Here is a 20,569-nt window from a genome sequence, read left to right as displayed (position 1 = left end):
CATTTGAATGTGTTTTCTACTGATTGTGTTCTGAACACGTTATGCTGAAAACCGCTCTGGATCGCAAGACATCAAGGCGAGATGTGGTCAGGTCAGTAAGGGATAGGAAACATTTACATATGTTAGCAGTTAAGAACTGATTAGATGCAGATTCAGGTTATGATCCATGTCGATAGGTTAATAACAATTTAATGAATTGGCTGGATGCTATAAAATCTGATTGCAGTTTTCCATCAGCTCAAGACTAAGTTGTGTATCCAAAGCTTGAGATGTCAGTAAAATGATAGATTGACTTGCTAATCTGAGTGTGACGGAATCACAGTCTGCCGTTTAAAGATTAACATGGTGGCCATCTGAATTTGGATTGGTTCCATTTTTTTAAAACCAGAAATTTAATTAATTGGGTCCATTAATTCGATTTCCGTCCCATGTCTGAACACCTCAACCCCTGATGAAGCTCCATAAAGGAGCTGTATACGCAGTGTGAGTCTCGAACCCACACACAACACCCCCCCCCCCCTCCCCCCAACAGTTTTAAACTGAAGGAACCACACACTGGGAAGGCATGTCTGGCATCCAGTGCTCTCTCAGCCCTTCCATCCAAGCAACCAATAAATATTTAAAAGCCTTCATCATGAAAAAAGGGGGTTAAAAAAACGCCTTATTTGCAATTAAGTGTGTCTCGGGCCAGGCTCAGCAGAAAGCAGACCTAATTATGTAATTAAGGATGTCTGGGTTACAGTGGGACCCTTCAGCCTGACACCCCGGTGGGTAGGAGAGGGGGGAGGGGGGAGGGGGAGGGGGGGGGGCAGCACTGTCAGTCCATCGTTCACCTCTCCTGCTGCATCCAAGATCACTGAACACCAGCCGGGCTGGAATCGCACAAAGACCATTCCTCAGGCTCAGGTAGGTTCCTTGGTGTGTCAGCACATGTTGGCCTGGTGTCCTGTGGTAAAGGCCTGTGTGTCTACACTTGGGAGGAGGGGGGGGTGTGTTATATGTATTGATGATTTGTAATGCTGCACATTTTGTTGGTGTTACACTTTGTATTGGGTCGCCAGTGTCTCAGTGCATGTTGCTGTGGTATACTGTTCTCTCCAAAGCCACCTGGGCATGTGAAAGTCTTTGGATACGCCTCTCAATGGGTTACTGATTGGGTAAGTCCACCTGTAAACTTTCCACTGGGGCCCCTGATTGGCCTTTTTCCTGATCTGGTAAATATTTAGTATATTCAGGTTTTGGAGGACCAGTCTGCCAGTTTCTGTAGTTTTCTATAAATCGGCAGCCAAGTAAGTCCTCAGAAGCACAGTTTGTGAATATTCTTTTATCAATGGCAAATTAATTTGCATGCTGAAGCTCTCCAAAGCCTGCCTGTGTCCCTTCAGGACTGGAGTGTGACAGCACTGTGTTACATGGTAATCCTAAAGTAAAAACAAACACACAGAAAGAAATCAGTATATGAAATGCAGAAGAAGCATATTAATCTTCCAGAGCACAGGCTGGGCAGGATTATGAGCAGGGAGGCCAGTACGAGGGCTGGTACAGAGGGAGCTTGTAATGGCAGGCATGTCATTCAATCTGGTTTATTTATTTTATGGTTACAACACAGCTTAAAATGAATTTGAAATATCAATTTTCACCACCGGATATTCATTGAATGCTAAGTGCCTTAACGAAATTGTACATGAGTATTGCGCACTACAGCTGAATTACAGCCCAGTTATTTAAAAACCGTTTTATTCATCAAGTCATGTAGTACTGTGTTAGCCAATGAACCGGGTGAACTCTAAATGAAAATGCTTTAAAACTTTATGGCCATTTCCATTTCAAGATCTCATATTTGTTCTTAATGGTAACATTGGCTGCTTTGGCATATTTGAAAAGATAATTTATCAATATAATTATAGGATTCTGAAGTGCCTTGAAGTTCTGCGACCTCCGGAATTGATAGAGGATGTGGCAGCGATGGGACAAATGTGATTCTGCATTCCAAAACGGGGAACAAAGAATTATAAACAATTTATGACTAGCATTCAAATGCTACAGCTGCAAACAAGCACTTGTTTGTTAGAAGGGACGACTGCTTTAGTGAAACCCGGCATGGTAGTTTTCCAAAGGGTAGTTTTGAAGGATCTTGGGAACATCCAGCTCTTTTCCGAAGGCTTGTGTGATCTTGTGCTGTGTGGCTGCTGTGAAGGGGCAGTAGCGCTGGTCAGGCATTGATGAGGTAAAGGGGGAACGGCGCTGTTTCCAGTTTGGTTTCTGTGGTGGAAATGGGCTGGGGAGCAGAACCGTAAGGAGGAGCTTAAAATTATTTTTTGGTCTCTCCACATTGTTAAATTAAACATAAGAAGCCAAAGAAGTAAACTTCAGTTTTTTTTTTTCTTCAGATCATTTTATAAATCTGAACATGCTAGCATATTAATCTAAATACTGTGTGAGTGAATCTGTACAGAGTGTGATGCAGTTTGACTATGGGCCTCTCGGTGGTACTGTATGTCACGAAATTGCCCCCCTTGTTGGGGGCTCTCCTGCTCATTGTGTATTATCAGGTACAGTGATTCTGCTCATGGTGGGAGCCGGGGGGAGCAGCAGGTATGCTTTGATTCCATCGCATTCTTTAATTTAATTTCCTGTATAAAATAGTGATGGTGGAGCACAGGCAAGCCAGCAGGTAAATATCCTGCAGTGTAGCAGTCTGCAGAGGCATGATCACTCATTGCATACAGTTCTGAACTGATCTGATGGACTGAAAGCTGACTTGTATGAATCCACACGCCAAGTGGCCCGGAGGAGGATGGGCTGCACCTATCGATGCTTTCCTTTGCCACTATCACCTTTGACTCGCTTTAGTGTGGGCTTAGGCTGGATATGCTGTGAAGCACATTGTCAATCAATTCTTGTAAAAATTCACTATACAAACAAAAGTCTGTTTGATGGTTTTATAGGAAGCGGAACTGCCGAATGTGCTTGGGTAGAGCTGACGGAGAAGGACGGGAAACGGAAGCGAGTGTTGACTCAAGGCCGCGCTGAATGAATACTGTCCCTGCTGCACAGAGGTCAGTTCATCAGCACCGGCAAATCCCACTGACTCAGGCAGAGTCATTCAGAAACCATTGATCCTCAGCAACGCCATGAATGAGTCATGTATTTATAGCTCAATGTAACCGGGCTCCACAGTACAATGTCTAGCCGTAACATATATAACTAATGCTTCATTCTAGCTTACTTCTTCGAAAAATACTCAACAGAACCTCGTAAAAAAAAAAAATAATAATAATAATTATATATATATATATATATATATATATGCACACACACACACACACTCAGTATATCACACACAAAGTATATTAGCTGTTTTTCTATTAAAATAAAAATGTACCTTGAATGGAGTGTTCAAAATGTTTTTGTCTGGCTGTGTACAAGAACACTCAGTAAAAATCAGGTCATTTCCAATAAATTTGTTTGGGGGAATCACCTGAATTAAGCAAGCTCCACATTCTGTGGTTAGCAAAAACTTAAATTCATCTCTTTTAAAGTAAAAATGGTGCAATTTGTGTGCAAGCTCCAAATGTTCACATTAGGCATAGTGTATGTTCAGACTGGTTATATAGAATTTACCCAAATTAGCCTTTTCACAAAGACAACTAGCTCTCCGAAGCTAAGTGGCTGTTTCTCTTTGGTAAATTTAGATTGTGCCTTGACATTCTGAATTGAAATAAATTCCCTCAAATGGAAAATAGCCACTGGCTTATCAGTAAAGGACTCCAACCAAAGTCCAGCATAAGATCTTTATTTGCAGCATCATGATTATTGTGTGACTTTGCAAAAGTCGCATATATCAGTCCTTTTTTTAGTTTTACTTTGCAATATCTGTATACGTTAATCCACACAATATTAAAGAAATGTGAATTTTAAAAGCAATACTTAATTCCAGCATGATCCTAACGCGTACGGATTTCCTACGACTGCTTTACTTTGCAGACTCCTAAAGATAGGCTACTGGTGGCGCCGGTTTCTTAGCAGGTAGCATTGTTAGCATTGCTAGCACAATAGCATTAGCACACCCTCATCTCCCGAAGCGCATTTGTAAACAATCGTCAGTGAAATACAGCATTTGAGTCTTCATCGCCTCCAAGGTCCAGTTTCTGAGCTGATTTCATGGCAGTGGTATTTGAAGGGCAGTCCACACAGCGCAGAGGAGGGGGGGGGGGGGGGGACTAAGTTTCTGGAAGGCCTCTCTGAGAGGAGAGTTTCTTTAGGGTGGAGGCGCACCACTTTCGCTCCGCTGTCTTGGCTTGGCCCTGTCAGGAGTCACTGTCGAGGGGCAGATTTGGGACGGACCCCCTCCTTACACGCGATGTGTTTCACCGTCCTGTCCCCTGACGTTTTTCTCTGTAGAACGCACACTCTTCTGGGCGTCCTCGGCAGCACATGTGAACGGTGATGTGCTTCCTGCCTGTCCCGTTTGAACGGCTCCGCGACAGCGTGGAGATGTGTCCCTCGATACTGTCCGTTGGGAGTTGGGAGTTGGGGGGGGGGGGGGACAGGGCAGATACGGAGTGGGGAAGGGAGAGAAGAGGAAAAATGTATTAGTCTGGGGTAAAAAAAAAATAACCTACACAATTCATATGTTCAGGTACAGTTGTTGGAGGGCAAATGAGCATGCTGGGCTAAAGGATAATGAAGTAGAGCACTGCAACTTTGACTTTTTCCTGGCCGATCTGTATCTGATGCTGTCAGGTATCGTGAGTATACACTTCTCAGAGGAAATCTGGTACGCAGCCCAGACACGCTGCTCCCTTTAAAGGTCTACCTCTCCTACTTGACTCTCTCCTCTCCAGGGGTAAACATAAGAGTTTGTTGAGTGGGAAGTGAGAGCTTCAGAGAGAAAATCCTCCACTTGAAAAGTGACCTCATATCAGCTGTTCAGTCTGTTGAAAGAAAATATAGCAACAGGAAGGACCTGTGCACTTTATTAAACACATTTATAAAACTGGATGGATAAACTGTACCGCGTGCGTGTGTGTGCGTGCGTGTGTGTGTGCGTGCGTGTGTGTGAGTGCCTCTCAGGCAGGAAACTGGCAACAGATTGTGAATTGAACAAAACGAAAACAAACTGAACAAGAAACAAACCTTACATCAAGAAAAAAGGAACACATTTCCTAACTTTTTTTTCTTGTTTAACAAGCAAATACCTCAGTTGGATATCTCTCTCTCTCACACACACACACACACACACACACCCTCCCTCTCACTAATTACAGCCTGTCTTTTCCATGCCAGGAGAAAGAGCTCGGTTAGTATGTGTGGGCTCTCAGACATCAGATGGATGTAATTACACCATAATGCACAAATTGGCAGGAATGGCTTGTTTTCACTTGTGCTGAGCAGGAGCTGCTTCAGCGGGCCGAATGTGCAGGAATCTTCATATCAAATGGCGCTGTACGCACACGCACTTGACAAGGCACTACAGCGCTACGCAACTCACAGAGCAGTGCTAAACTATACCTCACGCGTAAATGCTCCACAACTGTAGATTGCACATAAGTGCTACACCATTATACATCGCACAACAGTGCTGTAAAACTATACACCTCACAGCCATGCTACACAAATACACAACTATATAACATCACACAGCAGCGTTAAACTATACAACATCAGACAAAAGTGTTACACAACTGTATAAGACACATTAGTTCTACAACATGACCTCCAACACTGATACACAACAAAGCAACAGGAATCTACACTGGGCCACAGTTTTTCCCAGTGACTCACAACTCTGCTACACTAGTCAGTATATAGAGCTCTGCAGCACCACTCACACCACAGCAATGCCATTACAATCCCAGCACAAAAGCACAGCTCTATTACAGCTCTACAGCAATGCATAACACAATTCACAACAGTGCTATACCAACACACAGCACAACTCACAACACCTCGACACCAACACACAGCACAACTCCCACCTCTGCTACGCAACCAGCTCACAATCAAAAACACACAGCCGCTAAGTCTAAGGCAATGCTTTAATTTCTGAATGAAGTTAAATTAATAAAAATGGCTTCTGCATTATCCTGTTAAATGATAAGAGTGTTCCAGCAACTGATGCAAGTGTGTAAGAGCGTGATCCACGTGAGCAAAAGCAGGTTTCCTTTGAAAGTACGACTTACTAGATGGGGTTTCTAGAACATCTGGGTGCATTTGTCAAAGTGAAGCTTACAGGCGATCATTTTTCTGAGGTGTATCAACCCCACTTATTCAAACTACTTCCTTTCATAACAGAAGGTGAGAGTAGAGGAGAGTTTTGCCTGAAGTGAATGAGGAGGTCTGCTTGCATGCTTAGAGGTACAGCTGATTAACAGAATTGTTTTTCTTCCCACTGGGAAGATTCTTTCCTCACTTGCTACTTTTTTGGGGGATTTGGGCATTCCTAATTTCCCAAAATCCTATTTTCCCCCCTAACTTTTCCTATTTTCCCAGTGTCTTTGTGGCAGTCTCTTTAAAAAAAACAAAGCATGAAACAAATATAAATGACCTGAACTGAAATGAAGAGGATGGGCCAATCAGAATGGTCTCCAGCTGGCCCATGTTGTGCATCTTTATCTTCGTTCTAGTGGGCCATTTATTTTATTAAAAACGCTACAAAGCGCTGCCTGACAAGGCAAATTATTCTCAATGATGACGATTCAGTCTAATGACAATTTGTTTTATTAGATAAAGAAGTAGACTGAGTACAATTAGCTCTATAACAGACTGAGTGCTTTGCAAAAACAACCCAAAAATGCACTTCTGTAAGGTTTCCAGGAGGGCCCGTGCCTCCCAAAGCAGGCCAATGATATTCTCTAAAACTGACAGTGCGCTGATAGACACAAGAACATTGAGTTAAACACATTTCTGCGCGTGCGTTACTGATTAAACTGTACGATAAAGGGTGTCTGCCTGTGGCTGTAAAGCTATGCTACATTTCCATGCTCGTCTAAACTGTGTACTTTGTTGAAGAATAGAAGATCTCTCAAACTTTCCTACTTTTGTTGGCATCGGTGTTGGCTGCCCAGGCACCACCATGAAGGCATGTTCATGGACGCCTGAGTGTTATGCTTTTAATAGATTTTTTCATTATTATTTCATGGCGGCTAGTATTAACCGTGACTATTTATGAGAAAAAGAAAACAAATATTTCATGTTTCTTCTTCTTTTTGCTGTGTTCAGCAGCTTTACTCAGCAGATAGCGAATAGCACTGTTAATGCTGTATTAAGAGTGGTAGCGAATAGCACTCTTAATGCTGTATTAATATCGGGGAAAGCACCACAGTAGAACCCCGAAATGTACTTGTGTCTTTATAAACACTATTTATGCGCACACACACACGCACACACACACACAAACACACACAGTAATTCATGTTACCCTGCCAGTTGAGTGCCTGTCAGCATAGGCATTAAATGACACTTGTTCCTTTTCCTCAAACTCTGCCCAACCCACACACACTCGCACACTACACCACAGCACAAACTTGAACAGTAAATCACAAAACACACTCACACACTGAATCACAGAACACACACCACTCTCTCACACACTGAATCACAGAACACACACCACTCTCTCACACACTACATCACAACACACACTTGCACAGTAAATCACAAAACACTCACACTGAATCACAGAACACACAGCACTCTCACACACACAGAATCACAGCACACACACACACTCACTCACACACACAGCACACAGCCTCCCAAAACACAGAGCACACAAAATCTCTCTGTCAGTATTCTGTTTTTTGTCAGTTAAAGAACAGCTCGGTACAGAGATTCTCACTGCAGCAAGAATGGTCCACGTGAAAGTTTACAGGAGAACGCACACGCGCTCAATATAAAACTGATTGCGCTTAACTCAAAAGTTAAAAGTCAATCTGCCAAAGTAAGGTTAATGTGTCAGAGTCGTCTAAGCGCTTTCTAAAAGCCGTGATCCAGTCGTGACTGAAACATAAAATGAAAATGTGGAAATAGTTTTTGTCAGGCTCAGGACAGCATCAGGCTGATCTGACAGCTCTGGCTTTAATGAGAGGGGCTGGGGGGAGTGGCCCCTGGGGGGCCCCCGCACACGCACACCTGTAGGGCCCCCGCACACGCACACCTGTAGGGCCCCCGGACACGCACACCTGTAGGGCCGGCAATTACACGCATTCGCCTGGAGGGACTTCAAAGCGCCAGGGGGCCCTTCCCCGCTGCTCTGGGACGGACACAGGAAACGCACCGGGGCCCGCTCCACACCAGGAGACACGGCGTGCCGATCGCAAAACAAACACAGGCTGGAGTAATCCCCCTTATTATCGCTGATAGATTATTCCTGCCTGCCGACCTGTTTTGAAACGTATCAGGGTAAAATTAGGGGGCCTCTCCTCTGCAGACACAAAGAAAAAAGGGCATGTTGGCAAGTATTTAAACCTCCACCTCAAATGTGGCTCCTCAGGACTTGTAAGAATTTCTTTCTCGTCAGCCATGTTCAAAAGCACAACTGCTTGCCATTTTTATAGAGATAATCCAGTTTGTGTAATAAATACAAATTAAATATTAGCATGTAACCTTAATAATTAAAATAGTGTTAGGGGTATTTAGGGATAAAATTGGGGTATTTAGAGGTATCTTTATGTTTCCAGTGTGGGGATGATTCTTTTCTCCAATCTGACAGCAATCTGCACTGTTTATGTCAGATTAGGTAATAGCACAGTACTTTCTGGTACATTCTGACCCCCAGGTTCGCTGAAGTTCACTCTGATGAAGTTTTGATCCTTTTTCTTTCAGATAAAACTGTCTTCATAGCATTCCATTTCTTTATGGAGATAAGAGCTGAAATAATCCTTCATCATGGTTTTATGTGTTTTTACATATATCCCGTTAATTAAATAAAAATGAGCAAAAAATTTAGATATTCAGATCATGCCAGCAAAGCTGGCATTGTCATAATTATGAAGTCCTTTGGAGAAGAATTACTGTTAATGTTTAATTAACAGCAAGAATTTAGATATCTGAAGTATCTAAAATAAACACCTGTAGTGACACTCAATAACAGACACAAAAGAATTGTCACAAATATTAGTGAAGCCTTGGACTATTTGAACAGGAGAAAATAGTAACAGACAGCATTTCAGGATTCAAGCATGTCATGATTAATTACGTTTATGGAACGATTTGTTTTTATTTTTATTATAAAATATTATTTTATTCATATGAAATTGTTTTCAACATGTTGTTGACTCACATACACGTGAAAAGATAGTTTCCCATTAGATAGCAGAACAGTAGTGGTTCTGCACCTGCAGCCTATCGCACATCTGAGGCACATTTGATGTGGACGTAAAACCGTCTCGGTGTTTATGGGTTTATTTTGGAACGCGGTGCTGTGTACGTGTCAAAACCAACATTGTTTTTTTTTTTTTACATCCCTGTATCCCGTGGCAGCGAGCGAATGACCTAAAAATACACACAGCCGTGGAAGACTGCTGACAGACCGTGGAGCTGAAAGCAAGCTGTGATGATCGGTTCGATAGGTACGTTGAACAATGTTGCATCCCTGCCAGGCGTTAAAAAGTTGTTTCGTTCTTTTGGGGGGTTTTTTTAAACATTGCAGCCTAGGCGGAATAAATCACACACACTGTTACCAACTGTGTGCAGCGCCCTTTGCGGATATTGGGGCCTGACGTGGCGGCCGCAGTGGAGATTGGCTGCGTGAATTTCGTTTTTGCGTACAGGAGGTTGCGGGTTCTAATGTCAGCCCAAGACATGCCGTTGTTTTCTTCAGCGCAATAAACCACTTGAGCAAAATATCCAACAGAATAAGTTCATGCATTAATGAATACAAGAAATGTTGGCTCCATCATTTGACCTACACTCTTACTGTAATGGTCCCACGTAATTAGTCCTGTAGCTAAATGGACTTTATCCTCCATTTGCATACGTGTACCAGCCCTGAGAACAGCTAGTGTACATGAAAAGTTCAGTTCAGAATAGTCAGAATAATTCAAAAATGGCCTCTGGTCTCTCCCTCCAGAAAGCGCTGTTTCCATCAGCGACTCTCCTCCACCAGTTCCGCTCTCTCAGGTTGAGAGGGGAGAACTCTGTAGCCAGCAGAGATGCAACCCGCACCTCTTTTATTCATGTCTTGCATCATTTTACCTCTCTTCATCCTCCCATTTTTTTTCTCCCTCTCTGTTTTTCCCACCTCATAGTTTTAACCTCTTCTCATTTTTTTTTTTCGTGTGCGCACAGCAACTGTATCAACAAGTCACACGGGAGAGATGACAGTCTGAGAGAAGGTAAAAATCTCATCACTGGAGAGATGACAGTCTGAGAGAAGGTACAAATCTCATCACCTTAGCAAAGGAGGACATAGCTGAAGAAGGGTACAGAGGGGAGTTACGGAGAGGATGGACACACGCATACACACACACACACACACACACACACACACAGTGACACACCCGCACACACGTACAGTTACACACACACACACACACCCCTACCTGATGCCTCACACCTGTTTCTAATCTAATGGTTCCTTGCTGTCTGGGGCTGCCAGCTCTGATTGCTCCACACGGTGTTGGAGATCCTGTGGACAGGACCCAGCAGGAGGCCGCAGGACTGAAGTTTTTTTCTGCTCTCTCCTTTTCTCAACTTCTCCTTTTTTCTTTCTTTTTTTAGATATGCGATCTGGCCTCTTATACTGGCTGTATCTATAGGGTCACGTTCAGAATGCATATCAACAGACCCCGCTCCTGGGCTGGCTTGCTAAATCGCATCATGATTTTCAGAGAGTACTTCTGTGTGTCTTTGGGAAGGAATGGCAAAGTATATCAAGTTTTACAAGATTGTCGGCTCTCAGAATTTTTTTATTTATTATTTATTTATTTTTTACGTATCAGATTCCTATACTCTGCTCGTTCTTTTAATTGGGGAATCATAGCCGTGAATGGCATCCTGAAGGCCCTCGGCAAAAATTAAAACATTAAAAACGCGCCAGAACACAAGGATACGCTGTGCTGACTGAGTACTTTTTTAATTGCTTCGTTAACGCGGAAAATATTGCTCCTTGCGGTTTGTTCAATAACACTGTCGTCTGGCCTTTTTCTGGGTTAAGCACAAAGCGAGCGAACGTGCGACTTCAAACAGAGAACCGCAAACACGTGGCCGAGCTAACGAGAGAGGCTGCACCCACGAGCCAATTGATTCGGGACAGTGAAACTCAGGAAGCACCTCGTTCGTTTCTGGAACATCCAAACATAGGAAGAACAGCTTTCATTCTCACAAAGCACTTACAACGCAAAAATAGAACTGCAAAGAACACATTGTTTCAACAAAATAAACCTGTACATGTTCTTCAGCTTATTTAGAAACTGGTGTTTGATGTTGAATATAAAACAGGCTGAACAAAAAAGTAAAAAATCAATCACAACTAGAGTTTTTGTTGTTGTTGTTGTTATTATTATTATAAATAATCGTCATTACTTAAAGGAGAACCACAAGTATGAGGAAAATGACTGGCTGCATGAAAAATGGAGAATAAAAGCAGAAGTAGTTTTAATAATGCGGTTTTCCACAGTGAAGATTAAAGGAGAGAAAAAGAACAGCCGTACAGGATTTCAGCAACTACCAAAAAAAAGTTCCACGAGGCACAAGCTTTTTGAGGTTCTTTTTTTTTTTTTTTTTTACATTTTTGTCTGCATCTGGATTTCATTATTCATAAATTCAACTCAGTCCATCCAGCCAGCAGCTGCCCATCAATAATACTTCATTAATATTTTTTAATGTGATTACAGTTCTACATGTTAAATAGAAAGCCAATGTGGATGACTTCAGATGTAGATCAAACTGGATACAGATTAATATTTAAACATCTCATTTATACTAATTATTACTCCAAAAGTTTTACTTCATTACATAATAAAATCATAACATTATATTCATTAAACACAACTCTGTTTAATAAACGTGTTTCCTTTCTGATGGATTTTCCACAGAGGGCAGGAGCAGAACAGAACAACTGAAAATAAATGACAAATTTCAATTCACATTAATTCCACAGGCACTATAAGGCACCTAATCCTTGATTCTGTTCCAGACAGGATAAACTGAATTGCATATTACACTAAATATCAACACTAATCTGGGACAAAGCCCTTTTCGTTCAAAACAACCCCACAACTAATGTCTCCTGCCTGATTTCAGAATTTGTGTTATTGTTACAAAACATATCACTTTACAAATGCCTCCTTTTAAGATTTAACAATCTAATGACATCATTGACATTGTTGGGCTGTTTTCAAGTGATCTGTGGTGAGGATGGTTTTTTTTTTTAATGCAGTGTGTCCCCCTTGTCACGCTACACAAACAACAAATAGTCTATCCTGGGTTTGTCTAACTGGTCTGAAAGTGAGCTGTCTATGATTTCAAAATAAACTCACAAAAACAGACAAATGAAACCATACAAATTGCCTGTGCTATTTTTTATGCTTAAAAAATCCTTTCTGTTGGCACAACATAAATGTTTGAAGTTAAGAATTTCACTAGGATTAAATTCCAGTCACGATTATTCCTACTCATTAACATGGCGTTGTTTTTTCTCTCTTATACATATACTATGTATGTTATGGCATGCACTACAGTATATGTCTAATGACATGAATGATGTTTTATGTGTATTGATGTGTATATAAAGCATCTTACCTACATGCATTGTACATATTATGACATACTATGCTTGTCTTATGGCATACAATTTTTGTCTAAAAACATGTACTGTGGGTCATGACATGCTCCATGTGCCTTATGCGCTATGTGTGACATATGACATGCACTACGCATTTTTGATGACATGCACTGTGTGTCATGACATGTCATGACTGCTTTGTGTTGTGTCATTCAGAGTAAGTGAATGACCAAATAATAAGAAATGTACAAACTGTCCTCAGATCGCATTAACCAGTTTCAACCACACTTCTGTTTACTGTATTTTATTTTTTATAAGCATAAAAGAATGTTAGATTGTTTGTGTAATGTTGACCTGTGCAATGTGAGTTTCTTTGGCCCTGTGTATCCAATCTGTCCTCCAGTCTGCCTGTAAGATAATGTCACTGTCCTGTCATCTGTAGAAGTGCTGTTCCCAAGTCAGTTTTTAGATCATTTAAACATAGGTGACATCTCTGGCACAACTGTGGTCTGTTGCTTATACTGACACTGCCTGAGGTTAAGAGATTAAGATTAATGGTCAGTTTAAGTCTTGTCTATTGCAGTACATACTGTACAGTAATTATGGCATGGATTAAATTTGTCTCTAGCAATCATGTCCTCGGAAGTAGGACCAACAGGATCAATTAATTAATAATTAAATTATTTCCGTGATATTTATTCTTGATAGAAAAAATAAAAAATAAAAAAGTCTGACTAGGATGACAGCAGTACACTGCCTGTCAATATTAGTAAGCTTGCTGGAGAGGATGTCAAGCCAAGAAATAAAAAAAAAAAAGCTATACGAAATTCAAATCACATGATCAAATGAGTATTACTCATAACAAAATTATTCATAGCAAAATTCCCCCAGTCATCCTGTGCTTATTTAACCCGTTTCTGAGCACTGTCAGGTTTAGCAAAAGGCCCACTGAATCTCACCAGAGCTGCCCTTCTCAGAATCCCATCAGAGAGAAATGCACCAGCGCTCATGGTTAAAATCACCACAATTACGTTACATTAATGAAACTTTAGCAGTTTGCTAACTGACTGATTCCCATTGATCTTAATGTACATTTCCAAAAGTTTCCTTTCCACTGCAACAACTTGTTGATTTCATAAATATCAGTAAGAACCTATATAATAACATGAATATGAAGATAACTGGGGTGCAATGCATATTATACATGAGATATGTGCCATGGGCATTTATTTATTTATTTTTTTGTGAAATGCGGCCTTGTGGGGAAAGAGATGTTATGTAATCAGGTGTAAATACCTGGAGATGTGCAGCTGTGGAGGTTAGGCTGGGGTTTGTGGTGGGGTTCACTGGGTCAGAAGCAGGGGTGGGTGGAGAAGGTTAGGAGGAGCGCTAATGGGTAGAGGTGAGGGTGGGGAGGCGGGGTTAGTTGGTGGGGTTAGAATAGGTGGGGGTAGGGGTGAAGGTAGAATTGGTGGGGGTTAGTGGGTGGGGGGTAGGGGTGAAGGTAGAATTGGTGGGGGTTAGTGGGTGGGGGGTAGGGGTGAAGGTAGAATTGGTGGGGGTTAGTGGGTGGGGGGTAGGGGTGAAGGTAGAATTGGTGGGGGTTAGTGGGTGGAGGTAGGGGTGAAGAGAGAATGGGTGGGGGTTAGTGGGTGGGGGTAGGGGTGAGGAGAGAATGGGTGGGGGTTAGCCGGTGGGGGCAGGGGGAAGGGGAAAGGGATGGGGTTCAGTGGGTAGCAGACATTGACCAGGCCCCCTCCATCCTCCAGACTGAGAAGGCGTAGCTGAGTCTCTCGTGCGCCAGGTAGTTGCAGCTGGCCAGCTTGCTGTCCATCTCGTCGCTCTGCAGCACCTGGTACAGGAAGTCGATGTAGCGCGAGGCCAGCTTGAGGATCTGGATCTTGCTCAGCTTGTCCGAGGGCAGGGTGGGGATGATCTTGCGCAGCGAGGCGAAGGCGTCGTTCAGCGACTGCGTGCGCTGGCGCTCCCGCACGTTGGCGATCACCCGCTGCGTGTGCAGGTCCTCCAGGGGCGCGTTCGAGGCTGGGGCGGTCGCCATGGCAACCAGCGACCCCCCTGCCGGCGGGCTCTTCTTGGGCTTCTTGGGGACCGAGGGCGTGGTGCTGAGGGGGCTGCCTGCCCCCTTCTCCCTGCCCCCTCCGCCCCCCTCCTCCTTCTTGGGGTATGACACCCGCTTGCGCCCGCCGCCGCCCGCAGGAGCGCTGCCCGCCTTCGGCCCGCGCTCCAGCTCCTCCTCGCTGGCCCCCAGACCCCCCTCAGGGGACTCTGTGCCCGATAGCTCCTCCCTCATCACCACGTCCCTCCTGGGCACTCCTCTCTCTCCTCTTCCGCACGCTTTCTGTTTCTATCTCTCCCTCGCAGCGCTTTTCCCTCCGTTTCTGTCTCTCCTCTCACTGTTATTTCGCTCCTGCGTCGCGCGGTCTCTCCGATTCTCGTTGCGTCTCCTGGACTGACCCCCCGCCACACGACGCGAGCATGCAGAGGTATGCTCTCAAACCTGGCATTTAAAGCTGGAAATCCACGTGTGGATTAAGCCAAAAAAGGCTTGCAGTGTCCATCCATGAAAACGCATGTGTTTCTCATGTCTGTGTGTTTCACGCTGCCATGTTAAAGCAGGTCTACCGCCACCAGCATCTGGTCTCTGAAGCTTCCCTTCAGTCACTCTTATAACACCAGTGGGAAGGGTTCTGGGAGTCCTGAACCGGTCTCCATCTCCGATTGGCTGAGCTTGTGTTGTGGGGGCATGGCCCGACCTGGCTGAGGAGGAAGTGGAGAGGGTCGGCGATTGGTGGAAAGTGGGGCAGAAGCACTCGCCTCAGCCAATCAGCAGGAGCCTGACTGAAGTTTTTACAGAAGTTACAAGTCTGGAGTTTATAGGTTCCAGATTTTCCTTGAGAAAAAAAAAAACAATCCCTCCTCCAATTTGCTCCCTCTTCCCTCCCTCCTTTCCCAACTTCTGCCCTGCGCCACCACCCGGCCTTTTAGGAGAAAAAAAAAACAACAAAAGAAAACAATTCACATTTTAAACTTGCTGCTTGAACTGAAATAAGCATGATGCACCTCCCTCCCTCTTGCTTTCTCCCCCAACCCCCCCCCTCCCCCCTCCTCCCCTCCTCCCCTCAGTCCTGCTTCATGTACATGTGGCCGGATCACAGCTCAGCATTGCAAACATCAGCGTCGTCAGCACAGATTTCAGACGTCTCTCAGAGACAGACAGACAGACAGACGGGGGGTGAGGGTCCACCATCATGGATGAACAGGCCGGAGAGATGTAAACATGGGGAGAAGCGGAGCATGCAGAGGCCACACCTGGAGCATGACATCACTGACACATGGGCCAACACCAGAGGTGGCATAAAATAGAGCTTCTAAGCTTTAACTGAATGAGCTCTACGCTGTACATTGTAAAGAAACAACAACTTCTGTCACTTAGTTGTACATTTAATGAAACCCTTTTCTCTTTAAATGCCGTTTCATACACACACACACACACACACACATACACATATATATATATAGAGAGAGAGAGAGAGAGAGAGCTCCAGAATGTGTGGGACAGAGATTTTTTTTCTGTACTTCACAATTTAGATTTATAATCAAACAATTCACATTTGGTAAAATGCCCATTTTCAGCTTTTATTTCAAGATATTTTTATACACTTTGGTTGCACCTTGTAGAAATTATTGCACTTTTTCGATGTACTCCCCCAATTTCAATCCACCATCATTTTTGAGACATATTAATGTTATGGAAATGAAATTAGTTTTGTTTATTACTTTGTTGCATATGCTTTTCATGCTATAACTGCTTGAATTCTGTGACCCAGAGATGTTACCAGGTGCCGAGTATCTTCTCAGGCCTGCACTGTAGCCATCTTCAGCTCCTGCTTGTTTTGGGAGCTAGTTGTCTTAAGTTTTCTCTTCAGCATAAAAAATGCATGTTCAATTGGATTCAATTTGAGTGAATGACTTGGTCAGTCAAGAATTTTCCAGTTTTTGGCTTTGAAAAACTCCTTTATTGCTTTAGCAGTATATTAGGGATCATTGTCTTGCTGTAGGATTAAATGCCGTCTGATGAGTTTAGAAGCATTTGGTTGAACTTGAGCAGATGAGATGCTTCTGTACACTTCAGAATTCATTCTGATGCTGCTATCAACAGTTACATTATCAATGAAGACAAGTGAGTCAGTACCTGTGGCAGTCATAACACCATGACCATAACACCCCTCACTACCATGTTTCACTGATGAGGGGAGGTGTATTGGGTCTTGGCCAGTTCCTTTTGGACTTTTCTCTTGCCATCACTGTGATAGAAATGAATCTTGGTCTCATCTGTCCACACAACCTTTTTCCAGAACTCTGCAAGCTCTTTTAGGTACTTCTTTCCAAACTGGAACCTGGCCATCCTGTTTTTGGAACTGACTAGTGTTTTGCATCTTGCAGCATAGCCTCTGTATTTCTGTCAAGTCAAGTCTATAGACAGTCGGTGCACCTCCTGAAAAGTATTTATTATCTGTTGGAGTGGCGTTGGAGGGTTTTTCTTGAGAATTCTTCCGTCATCAACTGTATAGGTCTTTCTTGGCCAACCATCCGCTCTCTCTTTTTTAAAATTATGTTGTAAAACTGTTGATTTTGGTAAGCCTAAGGTTTAGCCTATGTCTCATAATGACATCCTTGGCTTTCATTGGACAGCTTTGGTCCTTATGTTGTAGAACAGTAGTAACAGACTCCAAAGGCCTAGAATCAAGATTAGATACTGAAAGCTCTCTTGTACCTGCACTAAGGAAGCAGTTGAACAAACTTCACCAATCAAAAACACCTGGGAAGCGATTTGTCCCAAACATTATGGTGCCCTGAAATAGGGGGACTATGTATAAAAAGTTCAGTGATTTCTCTGTGGTGAAACCAAAATGTATTAAAAATACCTTTTAATAAAAACCGCATCTGCAATAATTGTTTGATTACAAAGCTAAAATTGTCAGGTCCAGAACTAAATCAAGAAACAATGTCTTTGTCACGAACATTATGGAGGTCAATGTATGTGTATGTGTATGTATATAGTTTACAATTTTAAAAATTACAATAATCAATTTATTGCTGATTTTTGGTCAAGGCCGCATATTGTTGATATCTGGCAGCCTTTTTTGAAAATCTGGATTTATAAGCTGAATAAGTCTGTGTTTACCTTTTCAGTATAAATATCTGCACATGTGGATAGACTAGAACCTCTGAAACCCAAGGCTATGCAGCTGTTACACGTAGATGTTATGCTAGCGGATACCGTACCGATAGAATAGCACTAGCACCCACCGCTACCCTTAGCTGCCAAGTCAGACATCTTTTCACCACATTTCACCCAGATTCGTTCAGAAATTTCTTTTTCCATATTCACAAATAGACAGTATGATCCCTTCTGTGCACACACCCATACACCCATACTCAGCTGAGGATTAGAACAAAATTAGAGTTCTTTTTGCCCCTCCAGGTATATTACCCTGAGCTGGGACCTGTAGCTGCGAGACACTGCTGATTGGGGAGACCCTGAATCTCTCCCAAACCCCCACATCCTGACCCTTGACCCCCTCAACTTGTCTGGACAAATATTTACCGCTGACACTCAGGATTGGGTGAGGTCAGATCAGGTACAATTCTGTTTCTGTTTAATTTACATTGGCTAAATGTAGTTTTTAAGATAGATTGGACATTAGTGGCTTTTTCAATTCAGTAGACCATCACTAGGACATTTGTGCCTAGCATTTCATGTTATTTTTAAGATGTATTTTGGAGCTTGGAAGACTCGTGCAGGGGCATTCTTCAAAAAAAAAATCTCAAGAAGTTCTATGAAAATATCCTGCTGATCATGTGCCCTTATCTTCCACCGAGTGATCCTATTGTCCTGGAATAGCCAATCAGAGTGAGGAAAAATAACCTTATAGGAATGTGTTTCCAAATATGCTGTACATGTTCAACACACTAATACTCCTAAACTAGACATAACTGCATGCAAAGCATTCATACACAAGACGCAACAAACGTTCAGAAACTCATAAACAAACTCATAAACGAGAAACAGCTACATGAAAACATTCACACACATGCACAACTGCGTAGACACATGCACAGACACACACATAGAGTACATACACTACAGAAATGCTTAACATGCATACAAGCTACCACAGAAATGCATATTTGACTCCGAAAGACTTATTGCCTTTTTTTTCCTTCTTATTCCCAGGTTATTTCACAAAAGAAGACATACATTGGGCCTTTAAGTTGGAGACTAGCACAAGATTTACTCTAGACATTCTATATTTCCCAGATGGAGAACAATATCAATAGCAAACTTGCCGATTGCAGTGTGCTCTCTTACTCTTTAGTACAGTGTCATGCTAATCCTGATTGCAGCCTGCTTTAAATGCCACCTAGAGGACATTTAAGTTACTACCTGAACCTGCTGCTGACCAGGTTTTACAAGAGACTAAGGACTGTTCATTCAGAAAAATAATCAAAGTTTGCAACTCTTTATAGGCTACTTCATCGAAGCATCCGCAGCTGGCTCGCACTGGCTGGGAGTGTGTAGGTCAGAATAAAACATGCATACAAATCTCTGCAAGTCATGTACTGACCATGCAGTGGATCCAAGTGGTATTAACCAGGTATCTAATGAAAGCTGGTGACTGAATAATTACATCAAGTCAAGTCACCGGTATAAACTACAGCAATTAGTGTGTGGATAGAGGTGTCTGTTGACCAAATATAATTATCAGTTTCATAAGCTATTCCAATGCCAATAGAGAAGCAAACAGTTTTATTAAGCATAACACTGATGTTAGTTAGTTAATTTAGGACTTATATCATAAAGTTATGAATACAGAATTGAGGATGTAAAATCAGGAATTGTTTCATTTTGTTTATAAAGTTAGCAAACAAATGTATGTTTTTTAATGTTGTTTAAAGTCATTGTCTTCTTTAGATGGGCTCTGTGTTGTAATCATTATAATCTCAGGAATTTTAAAAAAAACTACCCCACATCCAGTGCTTAATTTGTAAATTGGGAGATGCCAGAAGAAAAAGTGCTCGTGGGAGGGGGGTGACCGATATGTTCAAGGTCCTGAAACAAACAGGAGGGGAGGGGGGATATTGGGGGAATTTGTGGGAGGTAGAATGTGATCGTGGATCGAGGGGGGGCGTAGAATGCAATCACAGGCAGAGAGGTGGTGGGGGGGGGGGGTTAGATTGCAATTGCGCAATCTAACCAGGTGTTGGAGACTGATTGTGAATCGCTGTCAGAACTGTGTAAAAGGTGCCAGATCCAAGTCAATAGAGCCCATAACTTTGGCCGTCCAAAACTGAGAGATACTGGATCCTGTTCCAGCTGGATCTGGCACAAGTTAAGCACTGGCCACATCAAATAATAAAGGAGACTTGCTGGGGACCAGTTGCACACTGCATGGCAGTGGCATTTCAAAACACACAGCTAACCCCATGCTCATATAGCACTTCGGCAACCCATCTTAATACACAGCTGCATACTAGAAACTGAAGACATGCTGCAATTGATCAATTAAGTTTAGCAAAAACAGCTATTCTAAAGCCAAAATAAAATATAATATAATATATATTTTTTACTAGCGGGATGTAAACAATAGCCGTATATATGCATATATTTTTTCAATGAGATACTTTTTTCTAAATATATTATTTAAAACACATTTCTTTGTATTTCTAATAATAAATGTATGATATTAGTTTTGCTTTCATGAATTTTAGTAGAAAAACCTGATATTTTTGAGATGTCCAGGGGCTTGAATGTGG

At 42.6% G+C, this 20,569-nt stretch overlaps 1 protein-coding gene across 1 annotated transcript; it reads right to left on the bottom strand.

The window, feature by feature from the left end:
- Window positions 1-14,415: 14,415 nt before the first annotated feature.
- Window positions 14,416-15,672, bottom strand: LOC118208383 (twist-related protein 2-like). The gene has a single exon (XM_035383002.1). The coding sequence runs from the start codon at window positions 15,039-15,041 to the stop codon at window positions 14,457-14,459; it is 585 nt and encodes a 194-aa protein (XP_035238893.1). The 5' UTR covers window positions 15,042-15,672; the 3' UTR covers window positions 14,416-14,456.
- Between the last annotated feature and the right edge of the window lie 4,897 nt (window positions 15,673-20,569).

The sequence above is a fragment of the Anguilla anguilla genome, chromosome 11, assembly GCF_013347855.1.
Source record: "Anguilla anguilla isolate fAngAng1 chromosome 11, fAngAng1.pri, whole genome shotgun sequence".
NCBI lineage: Eukaryota > Metazoa > Chordata > Actinopteri > Anguilliformes > Anguillidae > Anguilla > Anguilla anguilla.
The sequence above is the reverse complement of the archived record's forward strand: the minus strand, read 5'-3'. Positions and strand labels throughout refer to the sequence as shown.

Bases quoted from the DNA above. Each gene is read 5' to 3' on its own strand.
- LOC118208383 (XM_035383002.1), bottom strand. From the start codon at position 15,041: ATGAGGGAGGAGCTATCGGGCACAGAGTCCCCTGAGGGGGGTCTGGGG.